Source organism: Rissa tridactyla, chromosome 2, assembly GCF_028500815.1.
Source record: "Rissa tridactyla isolate bRisTri1 chromosome 2, bRisTri1.patW.cur.20221130, whole genome shotgun sequence".
Classification (NCBI taxonomy): Eukaryota; Metazoa; Chordata; class Aves; order Charadriiformes; family Laridae; genus Rissa; species Rissa tridactyla.
This window is the reverse complement of record NC_071467.1, coordinates 12,716,733-12,739,886: the sequence shown is the minus strand read 5'-3', so window position 1 is coordinate 12,739,886 and position 23,154 is coordinate 12,716,733. Positions and strand designations below refer to the sequence as shown.

At 39.1% G+C, this 23,154-nt stretch overlaps 2 protein-coding genes across 6 annotated transcripts in view; one reads left to right on the top strand and one right to left on the bottom strand.

Annotated features, from left to right (window-relative positions):
- WASHC5 (WASH complex subunit 5) overlaps nt 1-8,987 on the bottom strand; it is a 29,867-nt gene extending 20,880 nt beyond the window's left edge. Inside the window, exons 1-7 of one of the 3 annotated variants that reach the window (XM_054193380.1) lie at nt 8,852-8,987; nt 7,642-7,930; nt 5,221-5,366; nt 4,137-4,221; nt 3,765-3,865; nt 2,643-2,835; nt 544-696 (exon numbers count right to left, since the gene is read on the bottom strand). In XM_054193380.1, coding sequence (XP_054049355.1) covers nt 544-696; nt 2,643-2,835; nt 3,765-3,865; nt 4,137-4,221; nt 5,221-5,366; nt 7,642-7,827 — 864 coding nt within the window. In that variant the 5' untranslated portion in view covers nt 7,828-7,930; nt 8,852-8,987. Of the gene's footprint in view, nt 1-543; nt 697-2,642; nt 2,836-3,764; nt 3,866-4,136; nt 4,222-5,220; nt 5,367-7,641; nt 7,931-8,287; nt 8,497-8,806 lie in introns of those variants that run through there. The other 2 variants (XM_054193379.1, XM_054193382.1) reach the window with 2 other exon arrangements.
- The window catches only part of NSMCE2 (NSE2 (MMS21) homolog, SMC5-SMC6 complex SUMO ligase), a 132,737-nt gene continuing 118,334 nt past the window's right edge, over nt 8,752-23,154 (top strand). The window contains exons 1-2 of one of the 3 annotated variants that reach the window (XM_054193384.1): nt 8,752-8,892; nt 12,632-12,779. In XM_054193384.1, coding sequence (XP_054049359.1) covers nt 12,647-12,779 — 133 coding nt within the window. In that variant the 5' untranslated portion in view covers nt 8,752-8,892; nt 12,632-12,646. Of the gene's footprint in view, nt 8,893-8,978; nt 9,154-12,631; nt 12,780-23,154 lie in introns of those variants that run through there. The other 2 variants (XM_054193385.1, XM_054193383.1) reach the window with 2 other exon arrangements.

Genomic DNA, 23,154 nt, shown 5'->3' with positions numbered 1-23,154 from the left:
ACAGAGCCACCATCTCAGAGGTGCACAGTGAAAAGACAAGAAGCAACGGTCACAAGCTACAACAAGGGAAATTCCAGTTGTACAGAAGGAAGAAATTCTTCACCATGAGAGTGATGAAGCACAGCCACAGGTGCCCACAGAGGCTGTAGATTCTTTATTTTAGATATTTTCAAAACTAACTGGACAAGGCCCGAGCAGCCTGATTTAACTTCAAAGTTAGCCCTGCTTTGAGGAGATGGCTGGACTAGAAGATGCCTATAATACCTTCGAGCATACAATTTTCTATGATAAACTTTATCATGATGGTGTTATAGTTGATTTAGCATTTAAGACAATAATTGATACTTTCAAGGGATAGCCTTCCATGCTTATCCAAAAGGTTTGACTCAGACTGCTTCACTCTGAACAAAATAAAATTTCCACAGAGAAGAATCTATTCTAGTTTTAGGACATCATTATTTTCTAAAATGCATATCATAAAAATATGCTAAATTATTCCTAAAACATTAAATCCAGGGAACAGTTTTAAAACAGAATTTTTACCCAATTATCTGGAAAGTATTTATCCACTATCTCTCTCATTTTCGCTTGTTGAGTATGAAGAATAGAAGGGTCAAAATACAGTATCACATAGAGCATAGCAGCCTGAGTAGCCAGGGCAGTGCTGCGGTGTTCTGGTAATGGATATGCCGAAACCTAGAAAAAGGGAACAAAACAAAACTGAACATAACATAACGCAACGTGAACCACTTGAAAATATTACAGGTCACATTAAAGAGTACAGTATATAGATATTAGGAGGCAAGGAGGATATTTAGGTAAGCTGGATGTACTTACACATGCAGCATATTTACCAGATATATTTTTCCGTATATATAAAAGTTGACTGTGTAAATGTCTGCTAACTTTAACAGGCTACAGAAACATTTTACTGTGCTGTAAATGAGTCAAAGGAGGGATGAACCACAGACCTTAAAACCAGTTGAAAGGAGAAGAGCTAGAAATAAGTACTTTATAAGGACTAGGTATGTTTAGTTCATCTTGGATAGAAACAGGGAGTAATTTAATCAAAGTAAGAGGCAATTAGGATGCAGATAGTTTAATTATTCACCAATTCCATGTACCAGAAAGATCAAAAAGATTCAAATTATCAACTGAACTTTCATTTAAAAAAATACAGAGAATAATATATTAAAAGACGTCCATACTAACAAAAAAGTTGGCATCAAAATCACATTCAACATTTTCAATGGAAAACAGTTCTCTGCTTTTATTTAGGAACATCCTATTTGTCTTTAATTTTGTTTGGTTATTGTATTAGGTTAAATGTTCAGACTAGTAAGAAAAACCAGGAAGCTTCTGCCCACTGCCATGAAGAATAAGCTGCAAGTATCAAAGGAGATAACACCTCAGACATAACACCATTTAGTAAAGCAAGCCGTATCCAGTTAGGGTTGAGCTGAAGATTTCTACCCTACTTTTTGTACTACATTTGGAAAAAGTACATTGTTTATAACCATGCTTTGTATAGAAACATTATGTCTTTCATCGTCAACTGTAAAATAGAAATAAAAACAATTGTAATATTATTTTAATGGAAAGGCAATAAACCAACAATATTATACAAAAAAGAGGACAAGTAATCTTGATACAAAGTATCAGCTGATTTAAGTAAAACTTCTAGATTAAGTAAAAGAGTATGGTCTCACAAACATGTCATGGTTTCCTATCTTAGACATAGATTATGTCATAAAATGGGCTCTCCTCACAACTTGCTACGTTATCTTTTGTCTGTTTCTAGAACACTGCACAGCTGAAAAGGCATTTTTCCCCCTTGAAAGTTATTATGTCTGTCCATAATATTAAAGTGTTTTCTATAAGGTCCCTACTTTTAAATTATTATTCCTGCCTAAAGATTTAAGACTTTGTTTCTTATAATCATTCATTAATCTTCAAATGCTGGTTTTCTGGCATCCGTAAACTGTTTCAGTTATCCAGGATTCACTAAAAGTGTGCCAATAATTACAGAAATAAGATTGATTGTCCATTCTAAAGACAGAAGCCTGCTCAAAAGCAAATGCTTTATTAAAGATCTCTCAAAGGAGTCATATTAGAGGAGACTGTAAACACAGTAGCCATTACTAATACTTTGCTTTGACTTCTATTCTTTTCCTTTATTAATACAATTGTCATAGTTTAGAACTGTGATATTAGTGTTCCTTTTTAAATGCATTGTCTACTAAGGGATGATAAATCTCTGCAGTAACTAAAAGAATGGGAATCTCTGGAAGAATTAGAATTATTAAGAGTGACCAATCATTTATGATTTAAAGACACTAAACAAAAGAGGTTGTTTTTTTTTACTGCAAGGTTGGACAAACACTGGAGCAGGTTGCCCAGAGAGGCTCTGCAGTCTGCACCTCTGGAGATATTCAAAACCCAACTGGACACAGACCTGGGCAATCTGCTCTAGCTGACCCTGCTTGAACCAGGGGGTTGGACTAGGTGATCTTAAGAGGTCCCTTCAAACCTCCATAATTCTGTGGTTTATTTTTTTCCAGGCTTCACGGTTGAGGCTTCTCAACCTGAGAAACCATTTTATATTCAGTTTTAGATCCCTCTTTTATCTCACATTAACTTACCTGGTTATAAATGTCATCTGACCGTAGGCGGCCAATAACCATGCTAATGAATGTTTCACTTATGGGTACCCTGCTGAAGTAACTCTCGGGGTAGTTTGGAGGTCTTTTAGCTCCAGGCTGGCTTGAGTATCCAGTGCTTCGAAGCAATTTACAGATATCATCTAAATTGGAATCAGCAGAGGATCGGGCTGCACTGTTTTACAAAAGAAAAACAAAAATTTAGCTGTATGACCTAACTATTCCTTCCTTCTCCTCGCCATGTAATCACACCTTTCCTCCAAGAAAATGATCCCTAACTAAGGTCGGGGAGATTTTTGGTTGTTTAATCCATGAACATAATCTTTACCATATTATAGGAGGACACTGGTAAACGTCCATACTGGAATCCCAGATAAGCGCACAAACAGAAAAATGAACTTTATTCAGGAAAAGAAGCAAGGAGCTTTACATTCAGAGGAGTTTTCTTCTTTTTTTTTTTTTTTTTTTCCTTTTTTCCTCCCCATTTCTGAATTCCCCTTCCTGACCCACTTCTACATTCCAGAGTTAAGGAATCCTCTCTCATTATATACTGGGAGGCATAAACATAGTCAAAGAAGCATAGAAACAGGATAACTAATTTTTTACATGCGTAAAAGGATTTGCACTGATGCCCTTTGAAATCCTGTCATATAACAACGCTGTCATCCTACCCTGGAAACTCCTCATTGGTTTGACTAAGCAAGCACTGTAACTACGAGAAGCAACACATTTATTGTCTAGATACTCAGGACTTTTCACCAAGATTTGCTCACATTTTTGGGAACCTGTGATACTTTCATAGCTGGCACTTGCAACATTAAAGCTTTAGCTGAAAGTTTGTCAGCAGACTTCAAATTTCTATCATGAGAGCATGAAAAATCTGTTGCTCCAGTTTTGCGGCTAGACCTGTAAAACCAGCTAATGCAAGGACATTATTATGACAATTAACATGCAGAGAGCCCTGCACAATTATCAGAGTCTATCTGTATCGCCAGACAGTCAAAGAGTTGCTGATTTATTTTAATTCAATAACCTAGTTAACTGAATATACTGCATGTTACATCCTTCCAGCCTCAAGCCCTTCTGAAAACTGATACATATTACCTGTATCTGTAGTAGGAAACCAACATTCTTTCTCTGACTTCTCCTTCAATCTTCTGGTCAATGACCAGTAGCATGACTCCATATAAATAGAGCGCTTCACACTGTTCAGAAAAAGGAAGAATGAAGGGAAGAAATCACATAAATGCTATTTTGTAGTAACACACAAAGACAAACATATACTGGTAAACTAACCCAACATCAACTATGCAGTCAATACAATATGAAAAATGGCAGGCTGTATATTTTTGGTCTGTGTCCTCCTAAAAGTGAGTCATAGCATTTCCATGCATTCAGTAAATTTAAATATTTGCCTAGTTTGGCACCAAACTAGTTGGTTCATTTTCTACTATTACAGAACTGTTCAATACTTACTAGAAGCTGTTTTCCATCTTCGTTAAGGAGGACTGTTTCTAATGTTTGCTGAATGTAAATTCCTTCATTGAGGTCATCTAAATATCTAGGAATCATAACAAAGAGTTAGTCGTTGACTATTTTGCTCTCAAATCATATGTCCTCAGAACTCAACCGATCAATTTTCTCTGAAAGTCAACAGACACATCAGAACATTTCCCTACTACAAGGAGCATGCAGTTTTTCCTCCATACCCTGATGGCATATGTGAAAGACACTAGAGGATACTTTGTAACTTACAGCTAACATCCTCTTAGTCTTCTTAGGGGTGAGTAACAGCCTGAGAACAGAGCACTGAGAAGGTTTCCACTCCAAAATTTAGTAAAACTGTCATTTTTTCAAGTTTCCTCAAAAATAACTCTGGAAATACCATAAATTAATCTTGATTGCAATTTGGAAGGTAGAGCTAGAAGTAGAATATGTTGATCTCAATTAACAGAAGATTTCTTCCTATTAAATGATTTTCCAGTAACACTACTTACTAATAATGTTAAATACGTAATCTTTTAATTAATCTCTTCCTATAAGATCAATAACAAAACCAATTTTTACACTTAAGATTCTCTGGAACTTTTTCTTAGAGTACTTAATGAACCTTTCATATTCTTTTTTTACCGGTAAGAGTAGCAAACTTGAGAATATGGCAACTTCACCGAAAAATTAAATTCAGAAAAATAATGCAAATGAAAGTTAAAGAAAAAAACCCACCTGACATTCTGTTTTGCAAGACCACAAAAAACTTAGTTTAATAATGTAGAGTCTCCTTTTATTAAAAAAATCTTCAAGACAATCTCCAAGATAAAGAAGAAAACGTAGCTCTAGCTTACAATTGAGGAAATGAGGTAGAGAGGTTAAATGTTTTCAAGCTGGTAAGCAACAGTAGGAGCAAAAGTTAGTGTTCGCTCCAGCAATCCAGATTTCCAGGTACACATGAATATGCTTCAACAGTGAGCACATCAGGTCTCTAAGGAAAAAACTTCTCAGTATTAAGACTAAACGGTACTCTAGTCTGTAAGAAAATCCACACGTATTTAAGGTACCTTACCTGTTTAAATCTACAATGTATTTATGTACACTCTGAAAAGCTAGATAAAATCTCGTCAAAATTTCAATGTTGTTTTCACGAAATTCTTCATCTAAGTCCAGTAACTCAGGTTTGGCTTCCAGTTTGCCTTCACATGTCTCAGGTCCCTAGAAAAAGAAAATAATTTTTAGAGATAACATTTAACTTTGACTTCTTTTTGACATCTCTTCAGTAGGACACAGACACGTACAACCACCACTCTGTGCACAACACCAGAATTAACGTTTCTTACTAAAACAAGGATCTGTAGTTTTCGAAGCTACTTTGTGATTGAACATTGATTCCATAAAGATGAGTTTTACACTTTGTTACAATCTGCAATGATTTTAAATATGATTTATCCCAGGTAATCAATGGAAAAGAATAGTTAATGCTTTGGGTAAAGCCCAGTGCATCTGAAGACACTGTGTGCTTTTTATAGTGCTAACTATCTCCCTGCTGGGTTTTTTTTGCTTTACACCTTTGGTCTAATTGATTTCTCAGATAGAAATCGTAACATTGAAGCCTTACAAAGCTTAGTACCTTCTCATTTCACATACATTTAAACTGTTTGAAAGTATTACACTACCTTTTTTTTCTTACAGACTCTGTATCTAGCTCAGTGCTAGTCCCCCAAGTTAATGCAGAAACTATGTCATTAACAACTGCGGGGGAAAAAGGGTTGGGATGAAGAGCTTGAATTCCTTAAAGCAATGGTACAAACTTTTCTAAGCATTTACCACTGTCAACGTTTCTCATTGGTCTCACCATCACCATTTAAATGAAAATACTGTTAATGTTCAGATGAAAATATTAACATTTAATTGAAAATACTGTTAACGTTATTCCACAGACCACTTACGACAGCATGAGATCATGGCTTAAAAGGATTTAGTCAACATGAACTACTAAAAATAGCTTAAAATAGAGTTAAAATGAAATATCAAGCTTAATACCCAGATGACATTTTTTGTGTTGTTTTAAAAATGCTCTTCTGTTTCTCTTTTTGTGCAAAATGCCTACATAAAACAAAGGATAAAAGCAGGCCCCAAACTGCCCATGAAGTTCAAATGCCCAAAGTAAACAGCCTGAATTTTCAAAATCTCAAATCTCTTCTCATTAGGTAATTCTAAGAATCATGAATACAGAAATGGCACATTCGCAATGAAAATATCTGTAAATTCACTGATCTCTACTTTATGTCTTTTCTAGATTTTGGGGTGAGTACTCTGAAAAGCAGCAGCACTGTTATGCTTCTTTAACATCCAAAAATCTTACAGTTTCAAGGATAGTTGTATTTCTCTCCAATTATGCCTACTTGCTTTTAAAATTTCAAGTATTTTGTTTAAAAACAGCAAGCACTTAGATCTAAAGGTATCTGGGAAATGATTTGCGCTCAGGGTTTTCAGCATCTAAGGCTCATGGTTAGTGCTTGAAATTTACAACTCTTACTAAAAAAAACCCACAATCCCTCCCCCTTGCTTTACTATTAACACTTCTTGTATTGTACAATCCAGATAAAGTCAGATTAGATAAGTCTCTGTAGTTCCTTCTTAATCACGCTGAAGAACTGCAAAGAGAAATAGGTACTGCAAGAAGCTTAATTTTGTAAGGGAAATAACGGCTTTTCATGGACACTACTCTTTGATCTATTTGTTTATTCAGCACATGTGACAAGTCCAGCGAACGAACAATCCCAGCGAACGAACAATCCCAGTACTGTCAAACAGGAAAGCAGAAAGCAGTTTTCATGGCTGCAAAGAATAAACTACAGATAACCAAAGGAAGACGGGCATACTGCCCACAGTACTGCTTCAAAGGAAAAACAACCAACTGCACAGGCTCAGAACCTGATGGTGAAAGTATAATTTTATGTTCCTGCACGAAACTACTACTGCTAATAATAATACACCCCCAGAATACAATACTCAAGTTTTATATAATCGGTATCCATCAAAGTTCACAGGCCAGATGACTCATCAAACATTTTGAAAGGTGTAGCTGGGACTGTTCTTGAATGCACTTAAAACTGCTGCCCCCTTCTTGCCCTGATACTCTCAGTGCAGGTATCAGTTATACTTACATTCTGCCTACTGGTTTTAAGCACAGAACCTTCCCTAGACTGTTTCTTCTCACTGAAATGAGTAAGATGAGGCTAAGTATGACAAGAAGTACATAAAAAACAAGACAGCCCAGAAGCGTAATGTTAGCATGCAAGCATGTCCCAATTGCTATCTCAGTTTGGTGAATTTCTGGTAAAAACTAAGTAAGTAAGAAGTCAATTCTGAAGAACGCTAGTAATAAACACAATAGTCAGGAATGGCCATTTCATAACGTGAAGCATCCTTATGCAGGACAGCAATGCTTTAAGGAAAAGTTTAACAATAAAAGAAAAGGATTTACCTTAAAATAGCTGAAATCAAATATGATATCCCCATACTTCTGTTGATCAGCCTTGTCCTTTAGCCTGAAAACACCAGGAATAAATTCAGAAAGTCTCAGAAGTTCTGCAATGATGGCATTTCCACAGGAGACAATCCGAAGAACTGCCTGACCACAGAGATTGTTTTCAGCTAGAAAATCAACCATCGCGGAGCTGGATGTGACAGAGCAGCAGAAATCCTGCAGTCAGCTTCTGATTGTTAGTTATTTGAAGAAGTCTGATGAGAAAACTAGCTGCGCCATTAATAACCTGTAAAAACAAAACCAACACACATTGAGGGGTTTGTATTCGTATTTTTATAGTTTAATCTATATGTGGTTTTAAGCATATTCTAATTTTTTTTTAATTTATGTAATCTAAATTATCCACAGCTTTGTAAAATGAAAAAAAAATACACACTGAATTAATCTTCAGCACATACACTGTGTTTGACTCAGTCACTTGTGTGACCAGGAAAGGAAAGCACGACCTTTTGTACCAGAAAAGTTGAGAGAACTATTGAAAAAGGAAACCATCACAAATACTGAAGCGATTGAGACCACTCAAGTAGATGGCAGCAAGGAAAGCAAAAACACGTTACAAGATATGTTTATATTAGCTACCCACTTTGAAAATACAACCGCAGTGATTGCGATAGGCTTTAGCAACAAGGAAAACTTTTACAGCAAATGGAAACGATACAGCTCCATTCCTTCATGTACTACCGAAGGCTTGGTTAGCTTCGGTGCTGCAGTTGCATTTCCTGGTCAGTTTTATTTATTGACATGTTTCCTGCAAGATAAGGAGCGCGGCAGCGCTGAAAATAAGCTTTTGCATTTAGAAACACTCATGGAAAGTAAGTTACGAATTGACTTTCCAAGAACAACCTTCCAAGCCACTGAGATAAATTCAAGATGACAGTGCCTCTTCTGCCCCGAAACGGGAACGGGGAGCCCAGCCCTCCCGCCCGGCGAGGCGCCGGACACCATTAGCGGCCGCAGCAACCTCCCCGGCGGGCCGCGGACCCCTCAGCGGCCGGACCGGGCTCGGAGCTCCATCCCACCCCGCCCCCCTGCCCCAGTGCTCTCCCTCAGGGTTCCAACCGCGCCTCAGCGGCCACACCAACCGCCCGCCGCCTCCCCTCACCCGGCGGCCTCCCCGCCGCTGCCGGCCCCGCTCGGCGGCGCTCACCCTCCCCCGGAGGAGGGTGCTGGGCTCCCTCAGCGCCTGAGGTGAGGCGCGGGCAGCAGGGGGGAAGGAGGGAGGAAAGGAAGGAGGCGGCGGCCCTCCGTGCGGCGCGGCCGAGCCCTCCCCTCACATGATGGCGCCGTCATGTGGAGAGGCGCCGGCTGATGAGGCGGTTCCGCCGCCCGGCCGGCCGGCCCGCCTCCCCGGGGCCCAGCTCGCCCGCCTGTCCCTGCCGCCGCGAGGGTCGGTGCAGGGAGGACACTGCTGGGCCAGGAGCCCCTTCGGGCCTCGGCGGCTGGGACTAGGTGAGGCGCTGGTGAGGGCGGCTGCTTCGGCCGCCCCCTTCCCCTCGGGCGGGGTGAGGGCAGCGTTCTGCCGGCCGAGGGAGCGGGGAGAGGCGGGCGGGAAGGGGATGTGTGGCCTTTGATCCTCCGTGCATGGCTGAGGAGGGGCAGGGTGGGCCGGGGAGTGAGGTGGAGGGCTGGGGGAGCGGGGGTTCCTGCGTGGTGGGATCTTCTCCAGACCTTTGTGGCGGGGAAGTAACGTCTCCCTGCGGTAGGTGGTCACCGAGCGTGTCTCGGGGGTAGGCACTAGTCCTGGTAGTCAGCGAGCACTTGTCATCTCTAGATCTTGTGTTATAGAAGTAACTTTTTTTTTTCTTATTCTCCTTCATAGTTTGGGATGTTGAAGCATAGAGAAATTAGCTTATTTGCTCAAATCTTTAAAATAAGTGGCAGAATAGAAACTGTAATTTAAGCTTGCTGCTTAGTAGCCTTGTCTGGACCATTTGATCACTTATTGTTGAAGGAAGAAAACCTGCCTCGGGTAGTCTCACTCGGTCACCTTTTCAACTCTGATTTTGCTGGTTGTATTTTCCAGAAGTGAGGGGGTGGGAGTTGCAAATTTTAAGTGCTTCATTGATGGACCCATTGAAGACCTTCCTGGCAAAAAGGAGTGCCTTAAAAAACACTACAGTGAAGCTAGTTCCAGTGAGGAATGTGGCTTTTCCTCTGAAGGCAGAGTGGACAGCTGCAAGCTGAAAGTTGAAGAATTCACTTAGAAAATTCAAGAGTGAAATCTTTGCTTGGGATCATAAACAGTTTCTAAGAAAAATAATATTAAAAAGAAAAAAAAAGGAAAATTTGTCCAATAGTACTAGACAGATTGAGATGAAACTACCAATCCAATGGTATGATTTAATATTGTAAACAGTAACTTCTGTTCCTGTGTAGTTTGCTCAGTGCTTCCACAAATGTCAAGAGAATGAAGAAGCTTTTTTAACTTTTCACTGTTGTTTTTTTCAGATTCCTGCCTTTCACAGTGTGTATCTGTGAAATTTCCAAAAGAACAGCAGGCTTTCTCAGTGAGATTTACCAAGTTCAAGAAGGGAATTAGGTTCTCACTAAATGGGCCCGGAAAGATGAAGCTGCTAACATGATTTTATGTGACTATTTAATAGTGTATATTTGGATCACAGAGGTTCTATACAAACAGTCTTGCTAAGATGGCAAACAGGTGCTTTAAAAAAACCAAAAAGTAACAGCTGAAAGTATTTGTTATTAAATCTTTAAGAGCATCCTTTTCCTTTACTTTCAAGGAGTTCTGTATGGAACTTTTTCCTTGTCTTCTGTTGTTTGACAAGCCTCTAAAGATCTCTAAAGGTAGCAATCACTGTCTTTTGATGGGGAGAGCATGAGCTGACATAACAAGCTGTTGTTGAAGGCTGCTGCCTCCTCTGTGGCAAAATGCACCTTTAGAAGGGTCCAGAGAGGAAAGCAATTTATATGTAATTCACAAGTTTAAGTGGTGAACTTGAACTGTTTTTAAAATGTTGGAAGCACGTGACCTAAAAGTGGTGTCATAAAAGATAGTCTTGAGTGGCCAAGCACATTTTTTAAATGGAAAAAAAAAATATGAAAGAAAACATTAGGATAGAAGAGAGCATGACAGCAGGCATTCAAGTGTCAGACTCTGCATGATATTCATGAGGAATGTGGCAATGTTGTTCAGGTTAGGGTGAAAGCAAGATTTAGTTATGGACTACCAGGGAAAGTACCAGAAGGAGATACAGCCTTGGGTATGCAAAGCTTGGGCAAAGCTTTGTCCTTTCTGTGAAGGTATTTTCCAGATTTCTGTTGGATTATAGCCTGTCAAAGGCTATTGTTGATAGAACAACTGATCCCGTTGGGATCTTGTGTAGAATTCAGATAAAACTTCTGTTATATCCCAAATGTGGTTATGGATTCCATTCTCTCCCTCCCCCAATATGATCTCAGTATAGTCCTTGGACTAATGCAGTATTTCTGTCTATTCAAGACTTTTATTTTTGTAAACAACTGCGTATCTAAAGCTGAGCAGAATTTTTCTTATCTCCTGAAACTTAGTATAAAATTCTGCATGCCAGGTTCATGTTTCTTATAATAGCTACATGTTATCCAAGCAAGTTATGGCAAAGCATGAAGAAGGAAGAGCAGAAGTTGGAATTTTTGAGAATCGTAGAATGGTTTAGGTTGGAAGGGACCTTAAAGATCATCTTTAGGTCCTATTCATATTCAGTAAGTAGTTCGGACCACCCTGCCATGGGCAGGGACACCTCCCACTAGACCAGGTTGCTCAAAGCCCCATCCAACCTGGCCTCAAACAATTCCAGAGACGGGGCATTCAAAACTTCCCTGGGCAACCTGTTCCAGTGTCTCACCACCCTCACAGTAAAGAATTTCCTCCTAATATCTAATCTAAATCTCCCCTGTTTCAGTTTAAAACCATTACCCCTCGTCCTATCACTACGCTCCCTGATAAAGAGTCTCTCCCCTTCTCTTCTGTAGGCCCTTTTTAAGTACTGGAAGGCCACTATAAGTTCTTCCCGAGCCTTTTCCAGGCTGCACAACCCGAACTCTCTCAGCCTGTCCTCATAGGAGAGGCGCTCCAGCCCTTTGATCATCTTTGTGGCCCTCCTCTGGACCTGCTCTAACAGATCCATGTCCAGAAGAAACCAACTGATGTGAGCAGTGTGGATAGGCACGGCATAAGCAAACCCACGTGAAGGTTGTGTTAATGACAGAGGAGAAGCAGTTAATCCCTGCAAGGCTGTAGGTTGTGGATCTGTGTTGGAAAGGAAGACGGTGGTAAAGAAACTAAATGTGATTCCTGTGGAATGCTATTCTGTGCTAATGGAATGTTGGTACTAAAAGTTTGTAGCAGCTTTGGGGGAAGCAGGCAGCATTTGTAAGGTGCACTTTTACTTAAAAATGGTGGTAGATGTTTTACTGTTAAGTACATTCTTAAAAGAGTGGCCCTTTGTTAGATTATTTTTTCCAAGGGCCAACTGTTGAATCAGGCCTGTATTTGGTGAGGCTGAACTGGATGCAAGAGGTTATATTTCTTTCAAGCCTACTTGATAACATGCCTAGAAAACACAGACAGGTTTTTGGGCATGTGGGCTTTTTTGGATCTGAAATAGAGCAGTAATTTTCAAGTGAACGTAATCATTGAGTTTGAACCTCATTGTGGTTTAACAATAGGAACGAGCAGATGAAAACTGCAAGTTGCTTTTTGTGTTGTAGTTCTGCTTAATAGTGAATAGGAAGTGAATTGAAAACCTCTGGTGAATTGGAGTTCCACAGAAACTACTGGCATCTTGGGAGCTAAGATTCCATCCCTGCTCTCTGCTGTTTCAGTGATTCTGTTGACACTGCTTTATGGTTAGCTATCTGTACTTCTGTTTTCTCTCCCAAATTCTTTGGGTGTAAGCTGCATTCAAAATGCTTTATCTGTTACTTCTAGAGTAACGATTTCAAGATGCCGGGCAGTGCAAGAATCTCATTCAACTCTGTGGATTCCTCTCTTTCATCTTTGAAAAACTGCCAGTCTTACATAAATACTGGAATGGAGATTGCCACTCATGTTGCCCTTGACCTTGTGGAAAGTTTCAGTAAGTATATTCTCTCTTATATTGCATCCTGAATCTGACAGATGAGTCCTAGGCCTATGTATTTTGTTATTGTCAATATCTATCTTCATTATAGGAACTGTAGCTCTTCTGGCTAGACCAGGCTGTTTTCATTACAATCACTTAATTATCTTAAATGATAAGTTCAGTGAAAATGTAAATACCAGGCAAACATTGTCCCAGCTTTTGTAACACCCAAGACTAATTGTGTTCCAGTGGTGGTTACCCTACAGCTTTGTAAAAACTTTAACATTGCTGAACAAGATGGAGAAGGCCTCTTAAGTGGGTGAATAAAATGACTTTTCATTCCAATACTGCTTCTTTGTGTGTGTTTTATTTGATGTTTAGGGCAAGATATATTTAAATAATGATTTTGAGTACAAAGCTTGAGACACCTGTTAGGGGATGCAATTTTTTTAAATGCTGTCTCTTTCTCTGCTGAAAATTAGGCCCTTTTGGGGTGCTTCAATTTGAACATTTGCAAAATGGGGTACCTTAAATCTGTAATCACTTCTAACAGTCTCGTCATTGCTATTTCACAATAACAGGTGCACTGCAAAGCTACTTTTCAAAGACAAACATTAGGCATCCCATTTCTCTATCTTTCTTAGACCTGTGATAATGTTTTCACTAGGAAAAAAATAAAAACTTTAAAACTCCAAAACCCTAATAGTTTTAATTATGAGTGGAGAGTGGAGAACGAGAATCCTCTGAAACAAAAGTTTTGCTGTTCATTATAAATTTTGCACACAACTAAGACAAGTTTTATGTACAATCAAGATGAATGCTTTTCTCTATTCCTACTGTGATAGTTCTCTCTATCCTTCGACCTTTTTATCCATACTGCCGTCAGAGACAATTGACATGTAATTTCTAGTGGGGCAGAGGAAATGGAAAGCTTGTCTGAACAGTCAACTGGGGATTCCCTTTGAGGTAAAACTGGTATAACCAGTTCTGTTTCCTCTCTGCTTTTGTAGTCACCATCTCTCCTACCTTGCCATAAGCAATATGTGGAAATACACTGAATGTACTGAATTCTTTCAGTCCCAAGACCACAGAATGATCCACAGAAATTAGTTATTTGTACAAAAGTTAAAAGCTTTGATTAATTTCACATTTCAGTAAAAGCCCCTGTTGCATTCCCATTTGGAGGGGTGAAAGGCAACTTAACGCTTCACTGTGCAGGACTGCAGCTGGAAGCCTGTGCATTATACTCCTAGGAAATGTTGTTATCTTCCTCACTTACTTACCTGCTTCTGACACATTAATCCTTATTTACAAACTTGAAATTATTTTGTCCATTTCAGTCAGTAACCAAAAGGACCATATTTAGCATTCTATCCTGAGGGTAGGAGATTACTCTTGGTGAAATGCCTACGGTCATTGTTACAGTTAAGTTACATCATGGAGAGGGAAAACAGTTTCTAGACCATAACGCTCATTTTATTTTAACAGGGGCACCTTTCCTGTAGAATCATAGTTACAGAATTGTCAAGCATGACCTTTTAACATAGTCCATCCCATTGCTCTACCGAAAAGGTATTCCAGACTTGTATTTTTAGTTTCACCCTCTTTGGTCTGGTGTTGCGGTGTTAGCTTTTTACTTACAATAACTGTCCTCTTCACTGCTACACTTCTCCTTGCAGATATATGTACGTGTGTACACGGAACAAACAAATGAGGGAAGCTCCTCACTCATAAGGTTTTGTTTTCACTCTGCTGGCTGCTCCACTTGGACTTCAAGTTCTTATGTTCCTTGCACAGTGCCATCAGGAAAGATACAGGGTTTCTGTGGCATGACATACTTCTGATAAACAAAGGAGTTTTAGAATTAGCATCATCTGATCTGCCGCACTTGACCGTTCAGGTCTTACCTCCAGCTCACATGTGATGGTTTCTATTTCTAGAATTGTTACTCATCTATCCTAGTTTGCCTCCACGTTCTGAGGCAAAATAGAAATTAAATTTTGAGCCAGCGTTAGATAATACATTTCTGCATTGTTCTTCTAGTCCCATTTGCAGTTTGTTTTAGTTTCCTTTACAGAATTTAACTGTCCAGCTTCTCACAGGTTTCATTGCCAGGCTTTGTAGAAACAAAGAATTCTGTTATTCTGTTTTACAAGCGCTATTTCTGTGAAGGTATTTTATTCCTTTGGACTTTCATATTGGACAACTCTGTTTTTTGGGAATAGTACCAAAAGTTGTCATAGCAAGTACATGAGAGAGGTCACATTCACATCTGAAGACAAATAACTGAAAAGGCAAAGTTAGTGTAGCAGGTGATGTCTGTTTACTCTCTTAATTGCTATTCTCCACAAGCCCAATCCTGGAAACGTTTACTGGTAAGCATATTTATTAGGTAGTACACAGTAATGTTTGCTGGACTGGCTACCGTTTAATGCAGTATTGTGGAGGGACTTCCTATAAACGTACACGATGGATCTAACCGGATCACTTTTCCCTACTTTATTAGATATGGTAGTAGATTTGCTCTGGTGCTGTATTTGAGATGCTTTCTATGCAGCAAATGCCATAGTTTGTGGGTTTTGTGGTTTGGTTTTTTTTAATTAAACAGTGATTTGTGAAAGAACCTGTGTGTGATTTTTCTAACTTGAGAGCTCTAGTAAAGATGAGAAATATAAATTAACAAATTTAAGTTTTCTTTGACATGTTTAAAGGGGTTTTATGGTGTGCCAATTTTGTGGGTGTTTCCCTGTTCAGTAAAAATTACTTCCTGCATATTAGCACTGTAGGGCTAGAAAAAGCTCTTTGGTTTCTGATGTATTTAGTGGAGAACGATAGGAAGAACGCTTCTAAAGGATGTAAAAAGAAAACAGTTTGGTGTTTCAGCACTTTTGTATTCATGTAAGTTATAAAGCAGCCACATGATTGTTCACGTAGAGTGAAAATCTAAGCTCACTAGGGGGCAGAAGAAGATAGGAAGTAAGCAGTACTTCCATTTAAGTTACAAAAAGCATTGAAAAGAAACTGGCCTCTTTACCTGTCTGTTGATCGGGCCATGATCCTTGAGTAGCCTAAAGTCTTCTCCAGTTAAACCACCCAGAGAACACAGAACTCTTACACTGGTTATAGACGCTATAAAATCCTCTCAGAATGATTTTGAATTTAAGCTTTGTAAACAGATGGTGGTAGTGTTACATAGAATAAAGAGGGAATAAAACTACTTGTTTGATCGTGAAACCGGAGGGCTGCCGATAGGAAGAGGTGCCAGACTCGTGGGCAGGAACTGGCTCAGGATATTCCATGATTTATAGTAACCTCGTAACCTATAGTAACCTTTCTCCAGACTTCTCAGAGGCTTTGCAAACACTGGCTAAGCGGCTCAACTCTGGGAGGTAAATAATGGTTGTAGGGATTACTTACTTCACCACCACTGAAATGAAATTTATGGGTGAATAATGGCTCCTACACAGAAACATTGTAACTGTATTATAATCTCATAATCCAAAAGAGAAAATAAGATTTCCTCTAACTGGCTGAAACAACTGAGAAAACTTTATTAGAGAAGATAGAGGTTTTTGAGTTGGACATCAGATTAAATTGCTTACTCATGAATAAATATCACAATAGATCTTTCACACCTTTATTTTGACATAATGTTTGAATGTTTCAGAACTAAATCAAGCACTGGGTTTTCATTTCAGCAGTAGTTTCATATGGAGAATGCCTCATGTTGAAGTGAGACTATCCTTTTTCTCTGCACCATAATTCCTTTTAGGAAGCTGCCATCTACCTACTCACTCACTTCAGTCCTGCTTAAATGGAATTTATCTGTTTCAGGATAAAGGCAGTATGGCTGCAAGCCAGTGCATGTACTGATGCTACTAGTGATTACTGTGCCTACTGTGCATTACTGCACTGCTGTAGTTAAATTTATTTTAAGAGCCCTATGTACATCTATTCATTATATTCTGAAAAATGAACACTTTTGCTCATCATAGTTAACTTACATGAGGCCGTTACTTTCTGGCAATAAAAACAGAGCCTTTTAGTTTGGATACAGTTCTCAGATTTGGGATTCTTTGCTTTTCTTTTTTTTCTCCTACGCATTAATTGTGCTCAGAACTTCCTATTAACTTGGAATTTTCCCCTATAGCTTTTGACTTTCTGTTCTGGAAAGATAAAGTAATCTCACTGGACACAGATATTCCAAGGAGTATAAACAACTGTTGGAGGAATTGATGCGGGAGGAAGGGTCAGTTAAATAATTAAACACTAGCTCTGCAATAAATAGTGGTCAGAGAAATCTAGAAAAGTGAGGGAATCAGTTTCACGAATATAAATTGCAATTCAGATTACTTTGAAGATCTGAAGATTTATAGCCTCTCATTACATGGTCCCACATTTTGAAATGTAGGACACAATGTACCAATTAATCTAATTCTCCATAACCTTGAACGAGTTTGTTTTACTACTTTCTGCAAAATAATAATAGTAATAAAAACAATGCTTTCTTTTCATATGAATAATGGAAAGATTTAACACCCAATATTTCTAGGCAGATTCACGTTCATCTCTACTTATGCATATATTCTCTTGACATCTTTTTGCAGTCCACAAGAGTAAATTTAAAATTATTTCTGTCCATTTAAGCTTTATTTAATGTTGTGAGATGTTTTGGGAGTCCTAGTGAGAGATAATATGGCAGTATGGATTTTTTACTTGGAATTGTAAATAATGATAGACCTCACATGAAGAAGTCAAAAGGAAAATATTTCACAGTAGAATTAAAACAGACTGAAATGTCTGTGAGGCTTTTAATGATATAAACACTCAGAATCTGTTCCCAGCTTTGTACTACCTCCCCTTTCTTTTACGCCTTCTAGCATCTTGTTCACTGCTGCTGCACTCTGGAGATAAATCTTAAGTTAGCTCTAACCACAGTGATTCCCAAGTGTCTTTCCTCTAAGGAATCCACTGTTCACAGTGTGCTGTAAGGATGAGATACTTAGACTGCTGTAAGGTTCATTGACAAAATTGCACTTACCAAGTCTTAATTTCATCAGTGATTCTATTGCTTAGTCCACTAATAAATTTGTGTCCATTTTGTTCTAGTCCTGCATAGATTTATGAAAAAAAATGACTAGTGTTAACTGTTCAGGTCAGGCATTGCTCATTTATGAACATGTACGAACTCTAGCAAAATAAGGCAGAATTCCTGTTAACTGCTGTTAATTTAGGTGAAGAATAATTGTAATGCATCTCATCCTGAAAACCTTTTATTTCTCAAATAATCTTGTTGATGTCTGTGAAGCTAAATTGTTGATTAAGACCTCCTTGTCCATTGAGAATCTGCAGACTTTTAGCATTAAGCATCTTGATGGTGGTGTGATGTGAGCATGTGCTGGCAAAGAGAAAAAATTTTAAAAGATCCTGTAAGGGATTAAGGATCTGTATCTAGAGGTTAAAACTAGTTTCACCAAACTGAATGTCAAAGGCAAACAGCCACCTTAAAAGCTCATTTTATTTAATGGGTTAAAAAGAAGGATAAGTTTTATGTCCATCTCAGTCTTTATGCTAATTATCTTTAGATACTGACATTGTCTAAAAGTCATCTTTTTCTCTTCTTTCAAGAATTCCGTTGTGGTATAGAAACATTTTAAAATGTTACTATATAAGAAAAACCAAACACCTAAGCAGAAAACTAGGCTGTGCACAGGTGGTTTCAGTATGTCCTCTCTGTGCTCAAAACAGTCTTGGATGTTCTGTGCCCCAACCTAGCAAAATACTGAAGGAAAGGATACATTGAAATTCTTGAGTGGTCTGCCAAGTTTCAGGGTGGTCTGTATATTTTAAAGCTTCAGCACATGCTCATCTCCTTTGCTGGGCTGGAGTCCTAATAGATAGGTGAATTTGAAGGTGACACTGTTTGAAATTAGTTTTAATGCAAGTAAAATCATCTAAGTTCTACTATACTCAATTTAGCCTCAAGCTGCTGTTTGAGCTTTAGTAGTGTGATTGAAAAAAGAATTCACTGAGTCAGTACTTGTTTGTCATTGTCTCTCAAATGTAATGCTCCTAGTATGGAACTTTCAGCCCCCTATCGACACCTTTGCATGCTGACGTACAGCTGTTTGCACTGCTAATTAAACTTCTCTTAGTTGCTGAATTGTCTTTTACTTAAACTACTTAAAGTAGCTCTATAGGGTTAGAAAGCACTGCTGGACATCCGTGTGAAATACTGGAAGGATAAGTCTTACTCTTCTTTTTTGAAATTAGTGTCACCTGCTGTGTGTTGACTGATGTGCTGATAATGATGTGAATATGCTGGCCCAGCACAGGTCTGCCATGTCCAAGACAGGCATCTGTTCCCAACTCCGCTCAGAGTTATCAGATGTGAATTCTGTTGACTTGCTGAGTAAGGATGGCAGTTTTATCTGAATCCTCAAGAGGAAGCAGCAGAACTGTGTCAATAATATGGGACTGTGAAGTACAGAGAGCTATAGATACTGGAATGAAGAAGACTACCTCATGGTCACCCCCAGGCTTTTAGCCGAGCAGCTTGCTCTTTGGAAGGGCTGTTGCTTTTGTCTGGGCTGGAGTCAAAGACTGGGAGGAATGTCCAGTACAAATGGGAAATAACTGGGAGGGCTGGAGAGTATGCTAACTGCAGACAAGATGATAAGAATTTCTTGGCATAAAACTTCTGAAAAGCATTTTAAAGCATTGACAGATAGGGTTTTGTCTAATTAGCTGAACAGGTTTTCTAGTAGAGATCAAGATACTTCCTTGATGGGCTTTCTTCCAACCACACATCTCATTCCCACTGTGAGGTGTAGAGGCCCTGGAGTGTAGAAAATGTGTGTGGGACACAGTTATTGCACCTGAACTCTGATCTTATTTGGGGGGAAAAAATGAGATCCTTTTCTTTTTCTTCAAAAATTTGCCCTAGAACATTACGGTCAGCTGCTACCGTGGCGCCTTGCCATCTGTATTACATAGCAGTGATCTTCCCGTAGCAATGGCAAGGTCTGCATGAGAATTCCTCCTCTCTGTCTCCACACGTTGAAGGATTTTTCTGCTCACCAGAATGTACAGGGCAGGCCCGTGGGTCTTACGGAGTGTTAGTGATACGATTCTTTGGCATGTGCCCCAGATTAGGTTAGCCTTTTACAGCTCTGGCTTTTCCTGCTTGTCTGCTCGTTTCCTGGTGCATACCCTGTTCTCCCTGCCAGCAGAGCTCACCCCAACTCCGGCTGCTTATCCCATTTGTCTGCTCCCCTTGCCCCAGAGCTGTCCTTCCACTTTTCTTCATGTGTGCTGCACTGCATTTCACATGTGCAATGTCCTCCCTTTACTGGCTGCTTTCTCTTCTACAGATTGCTTGGGACCCACCCTGCATCATGATGCCTGTTAAATACTAGCCAAACAGTAGTTGGTAATGTAGGTTCTTTTTTCAATGTGGATTTAGGTCTGTGAGATTACCCACAGCACTTTGATTTCTCTCACTGCTCTCTTAAAATGATGTTAAACAGGAATCAAATCACTCTAAACATTGCTGACCCTTGTTGACGTAGGAAGGAGAGTAGAGAATATAGACACTACAGTCAGCCTAGTTTTATTAAATTATTGTCAACTTTTTAATACACGGTTCATGAGCGTCTACGGAATATGCACTATTCTTACATGCAGTGCCTTTCTAAACACATTGCAGCAACCTATAACAAACAGTCAGGCTTGAAGATTAAAAGTTTGTTCATCACAAAGCAAGGGACCTTTCCATGGAAGTTTCACTGACAGTGACCTAAAACTTCTACTTTGAATGGTGCAAACTCCAGCATAAGGACGGACTCTGTAGCTGTGTTTTAATATAAAATTGTTTGGTGTTTTTTTTTTCTAGTTTATTTTTCATTGAAAATGCAAATGTAGGATTCCTGCAGTACCTTAACATAACATGAATCTTAACGTTGGCTAAGTTCTTGTGCATGAAGTGACCACGATGTGATTGTCTGTGGATCCAGAAATGAACCTGCCAACACCTGTGCTTCTAAAATTGTAATGCTCTGTTAGTTTCCATAGTGTTAGAGATCACTGTGCTTCATAAAAATAATCAAAACATAACGTACTTATCCTGAGAACAGGCTTTAGTGTATAGACTAGAATGACACTTTGCAACCTGCTCGAGCAAGAGTTAGCACGAAGGTTGGCTGACCGAGGAAATGAGCAGGACTAAACTTTGACTCGCTGTCCTGTTCTTGTCCAGGGACGATAAGCTGTGTCAAGATGTTTTCTTGTACATCCAACCTTCCTTTGCATATGTTTTATTAGGTCGCTCTCCACCCCACAGTGGCCTCCTAATGGACAAAGCTGTGGCCTGTTTTGTAGGGACCCTGCATAAGGAATCAAACCTTGTTTTTCCCTTATGAGCCCATATATCTGTGAAGGTGCTCTTGGAAAGCAAATAGCGAAACAGTTTTATATGCGGTGTAGGAATAGCATTAGAATTGAGCAATCCATTACTTCTTTATGGACACAAGGGAACAATCTTATCTGGATTTGCGATCCCCAAGAGCATGCCTCAGTCTCTTGGAATTTACTTTGTCTTTAGGTTAGAGTAAATTCCAAGTAAGCGTTGCAGGGGGTTTTTTTTGGTGGAGAATATAAGTGTAGAATGTCAAAGTCCATAACTGGAGATAAATGGCTTTTCACTGACGCTTGCTGTACAAAAATGTTGTCTAGCTATGAGAGAAGGTACTGTAGGAAACAAAGAGAGACCAGTGATCCATTAAGTTCAGTAACCCTTCGGTGTTAGCCTCTACCAGATGCTTCCTGTGACGCTGCAAGAATTCCCTCACCATACCAAGTTGTTCACAGAGGAAGTTTCTTTCTGACCCCAGGCATTTATCTGCCAGAAGCTGTTTGTTAACTGGTCTGCTTTGTTGCTACCCCAGTGTCTGTGGTACTAACTGGTGGCATGTGCAAACTCAGTGTAGGCACCAAAACCGCATCTTTCTTCTTGGGAAGTCTTTTCCTGTTGTTTAAAGTAAACTTCTATTTTGCGGTATGTGAGATAAAACGTTTCAGACTCTTTCTCAAAAATACTAATTTATTTTCCTTCAAATCCCTTGGTTAAGATTCATCCATTTAGGAAAGATGTTCTTTTTTATCTTAACTTACGCTTGTCCTCTATTATGGTGTGCTTCTTGAATTGTTTTATAAATATTTTACCTTTCAGCTAACAGTGAGGAAGATATGTATGTTTTCTTGAAGTAGGTAGGTAAATGGTGTCACACTTTAAGTATTTCTTCTTCAAGTAATTTTATTTTTTGAGACAAAAAGGACTGGTTGAGTTCTTGTGAAGTGCTTTTCTGAAGACAAAAAAAAATTACATTGTGTGAATTATGCTCTTCAGTCAATATCAAAATTTTGAGAAGAGAGGGTTGGATTAATTTTTTGTCCTACCTTTGTGCTTCAGTAATCACAGTGTAAAAATTACTTACAACATTTATAGCCAGCACTGATGAGCCTGTTGCTGGAATACACTGGTTGGTTCTGAAGGCTGTTCTTCAAAGAAGCTATCTGAAAAATGAGAATTTGGAAACGTGCCTTCTTTCAAACTCTGGAAAAATATGACTTGTAATGAAAGATTTGTGTTCTTTTATATTTATCCAAAAACCACCCTGACCATAGTCTGTAATCTTACAAAGCGGGAAGGAACAAGTATGTGGGGTTGTTATTATTTCCTAGCTGGAATTTTGACTGTAAAAAGAACACAGGGCAGCGAGGAGAAAGTAGCTATATTAAGCAGCATGCTTTTGTTCTGCTGGCTCCTTTTCTTTTGAGGTACTCAGTAAAATGAGTGGGTCCAAGTATCTTTGTTCCTCAACTTTGGCAGTTCTGGAAGGAAAGAGAAACCCATTAGGTGGCAGCAAAGGCTTTCCTGCAGCTTGTGCTGTTACTCCTTCACCTGCTGTGGCACTTCAGTAACTCACTCCTAGAATGGATTTAGAGGTGTTGGTGCCGTATCACTGTACTCTTGCATTTAGTAACACTAAAATATAAATGGAGGATTAAGATTAATAGTGGAGAAAAGGAATTCATATTATCAGTTGATAGATTTTTAAGGTTCTTCGGGACCAGCGTGATCTACTGGTTTGACTTCCCGCATAATACAGATCATTGCCTTTCGTACAATTACTCTTGCATGGAGCTGGCATTTTGTAGTGGAACTAGAGAGTGTCATTCAGAGTGAAATCCAGTCCTGATATAAAGCTATCTTGCGGAATAACTGTCTTTAGTGCATTCTCATGGAAATGTACTGAGAGCTTGCACCTGAACAGAAGGCTGTACTCTGGACAGTCTCGGTTTTTGTCAGAACTCTCGTGAATGCTCAGAT